The 3,801-nt window shown below is 47.8% G+C and overlaps 1 protein-coding gene across 1 annotated transcript in view; it reads right to left on the bottom strand.

The window, feature by feature from the left end:
- The window catches only part of LOC143041027 (uncharacterized), a 119,936-nt gene extending 118,982 nt beyond the window's left edge, over positions 1-954 (bottom strand). Inside the window, exon 1 of the mRNA XM_076212614.1 lies at positions 501-954. Coding sequence (XP_076068729.1) covers positions 501-954 — 454 coding nt within the window. The remainder of the gene's footprint in view (positions 1-500) is intronic.
- Between the last annotated feature and the right edge of the window lie 2,847 nt (positions 955-3,801).

Genomic DNA, 3,801 nt, shown 5'->3' with positions numbered 1-3,801 from the left:
TTTATTCTAGCTTCCCCCAGGCGGTTTTATTCACCTGAGGATTGGGGGTGGGGGTGGGATGGGGGGCGTCTCCACTGCAACTAGATAACTTTCCTGATGGAGATTCTAATACTTTATTTTGAGTAAGAAAAATTTGTCCTAACCAGAAAAAAAAAGACTATAAAGATCTCTGTCTGGCAGAAGGGATGAAACTTGTTTCCCGTCGTTTCTTGGTCTGTGGTCCCTCCGGTGAACCTAAGTTGACCTTTGATGGGGTCACGGACCAAGCAGGCCTCTACTGACGGTCCCACATGGAAGGATGAACTGACAGTTCGACGTGATAGTGTGAACTGTTAGCCTGATTAGACATTCTCAACTGACGGCCCGATGTGACAGTTTAAATTGATGGTTTGACAGGAGGTTTAAACTGACAACTTGATTTGACATTTCGAACTGACAGCCTGACGTGACAGTCCGGGTTCGGAGGTTCGAAGTGAGACAACGAAGGAAGTGTGACTTACCCTTTTTGACCTTGGCCCTCGAGGAGGTGGGCGAAGGGGTGCCCGTGCTCTCCTTCTTGACCTCACCCCGGAGGTCATGGCTGCTGCTCTTCTTTTTTTTGCTCCCCTTAGACCCTGCCGAAGAGCTCGTGGGCGTGATGTGCCCCGACGTGGGCGTGGGCACTGTGAGGGACGAGGAGGTGGACGGGGAGGGGGAGGACGCCCCGTGAGCCTTTGGTGTGGTGCCATGAGGAGGTGGCACTCGAATCTCGTGGGCGTGGTGGTCGAAGCCTGGTTGACGCACGTACACGGGCTCCGAGGACGTACTCGAGGCCCCCGGCGAGCTGACACTCTCGTAGCCGAAGTCCTGGCCGTCGAACTCGGAGACTGAGACTCGGCGCCCCGCGAAGATGTCCTCGTCCTCCGAGTCCAACTTGGGAGACGGAGGGGTCGGTGGTTTCCGCTTCGCACTCATGTTGAGGTTGACCTTGAGGGGTGGGCGGACAATCCTCACATGACACCACGGGGCAGAGGGGGCCTGCCAGGTAGTCAGGACGACGACGACGACGACGAAGGCGACGTCGGCCGTGGGCAGGTGAGTGTGTCAGAGGACGTGGCACGGCACTTGAGGAGTCGGGTTGCACCGGGGGCGTGCCAAGGGAGTGCCGTTCCCCGCATCGTAGCGACGCGCCACGCAGCAGAAGGAGGGAGGGAGGTTCCTCACTCCGGTCGCAGAAGGACCAAGGACGCTTCCATCGCCATCAGTGACCACGCATGGACTTCGGGGCAGGAGGACGAAGAAGAACGGGAAGTAGAACGGAGGGTCCTTTGTGGTCTCTTCAGGGAGGAAAGGACACTGACTCCTGAGAACTGGGACAACGAAAAGCAGGTTCGGGAGTTTAAGGAGGACCACGGAGGACCTGTCAACAGTGGAGGACCTGGGACTGAAGAGTTAATGTCGGTGAGCGGTTGGCACCACGCCGAAGGAGACTCGATCCGGAGACACCACACACGCACAAGAGGACACGATACACTAACTATTACCTCTGCACCGTTCAATGCCCATGGAAGTTCGGTTCCCCCGGTCCCCCCAACACCATCGCCACCAGGCTCGTTTGTTTACGCGTCGTCAAGACCGTTGCCATGAATGACGTCACCCTCACGTGGGGCTCTTCCGGCCACCTGATTGGCCGGCGTCAGCAGGTGTTTAGTCCAGCGTAGGTTGGGGGAATCGACTGAAAGTTGACAACGGGTTTGGAGATGGTGGGAACTTTAACGATGTAGTCAGGCAGAAGTCCTCCAGGACGCAACGTCAATGTTATCCCCTTCAGGGAAGAATCCCCTTCAGCAGAAGTCACCCCCCCTCCCTCCAGTTCTCCCCCCCCCCACACACACACACACTTCCCCGATACTGGACATGAGCACCGAACAGTGAACCACCTGTACACACGGACACCACTCTCTGGAGACAACCAATAGAAACGCAGGGTCATAGGGATGCTCGATTTCTATTGGCCAAAGAGAGACAGAGTCATGGGTTCTTGGAGTCAAAGAGACATACACCCGACCTACGCATGGCGTGAAAGGCGCAAGTTCGAGTGAAACTCCTGAGCTTGCGCAATCGCGCTGCGCAGAACGTTCTTCACAGTCTGCGCGATCGGGACTGCGCAATGGCCGTTGCACAGTGGAGACAGTGACTGCACAGGAGAATTCTTATCCTTTGTTACAGAACATCTGGTATTCTTCTTGCGCAGTTTATACATATCTGTCTGGGTCTGCGCACTGCGTCTGGAAAATGCGCAGTTGCGCTGGATCATGTCATGTCATGTGTAGCGACTATAGGGTCTGCGCGATTACGCTTGCGCCTGCGCATTCTCGACAGAGTTTGCGCACTCGTTGGAAGGAATGTACAGTCGTCAACACTTATAAGGGGTACAGCGGCGGGAGTATTGTACTCAATATCATACTTCTGTGTTTGTTTACATAACTTTATCTTGTAATCTCGTTCATTCTTTTACGTACCGAGTGGTCCTTGTTATTTTATTCTGGCTGACTCCTGACGATTTTATTCAACTGTGATGCCTTTCCAGTAGTCAAAGGGTTACTCTGACTAAGACTAAAAGTACTGGAATAATATTAACCCATGCAGAACCTGATATTACAAATAAACACACACATTGTTATTACTGTTATACTTTCAGCTTCCAGGTATAGTTGTCGGCAGCTGTGCAAATGTCATCTCATTCCGCCAAAATCTTTCTCGTAAATGCATTTTATACATCCATAGATTTATAGATTTTTTCTATGACATTCTTATTTGGTGACGGTTTTACGCACCACGATAGCAAGTCCCTTGCGGTGGCTCTCTTTATAGATTTTGTCCTGTCTGACTTCAGACAATTTTATTCAGCTGAGGGAACTACCTCGTAACTGAAATTACTCATGGAGACCTTCTACAGTTCGCGGTTCACCTCAGAGGTGAATGAAATAGCTAGGCAATAAGTAGAACAAATTCTAAGAAGTTTGTTAATCTCCCTATAAATAGAGGACTTGGTGAAGCATGTTTCAATTTGTAAGAAGTGAACTCAACATTTTCATGGGATTGCGGAGGTTGGTATATAGGGTAGTGATGAGGTCTTAAATGTGCATTTTTTTTTTTTCTAGACGTCTTTCAGACAATCATGGGTCATTTTCAGGAGCTTCAGGTTGCTGAAGTCGGGAACCAGAATGGTCAAGTGATTAGGTAATTATTTTATATCATTTATTCATTTGTTTGTTATTATTGGTCTGTTTGTTTATTGTTATTTGCTTGATTCTCATTTATTATTATTTATCTGTCAATTAATTATTATTTACTATGTACCTGTTTGTTTATCATTTAATTATACCTAAGCATTTATTTATTTTATTTATTATTATTCATATTATTATAATTGTTATTTTTTTTATTTATTTGTCATTATTATATATATTTTTTCTCACCCGACCTAGTTATGGACCAAAAGGTCTCCTGTCGGCATGCTCCGCCTTTGTAATGGACTATGGACTATCTAGAACAGACCATCTGCTAGCATTTTTTTTTTTTTTTTTTTTTTTTTTTTTTTTTTTTTTTTTTTTTTTTTTTTTTTTGAAGGGGAAGAGAAGTCTGTAGGAAAATTAAATGACAGTAATTCATAAAAGGGGGTTATTCCCACAAGTCAGGAGACTTGGACGTCGAGGCTTGCATCGATATTAACCAAAAGCGGGGAAATTGGTAGGAGACATAGCTGTGCAGAAAGATAGAAACGCGGAAGAAAAATTGTGAGAGATAAATTGGAATGAG

The sequence above is a fragment of the Oratosquilla oratoria genome, chromosome 30 (genome assembly GCF_046742065.1).
Source record: "Oratosquilla oratoria isolate Oo_2021 chromosome 30, ASM4674206v1, whole genome shotgun sequence".
NCBI lineage: Eukaryota > Metazoa > Arthropoda > Malacostraca > Stomatopoda > Squillidae > Oratosquilla > Oratosquilla oratoria.
This window is presented reverse-complemented; position numbering and strand designations above follow the sequence as displayed.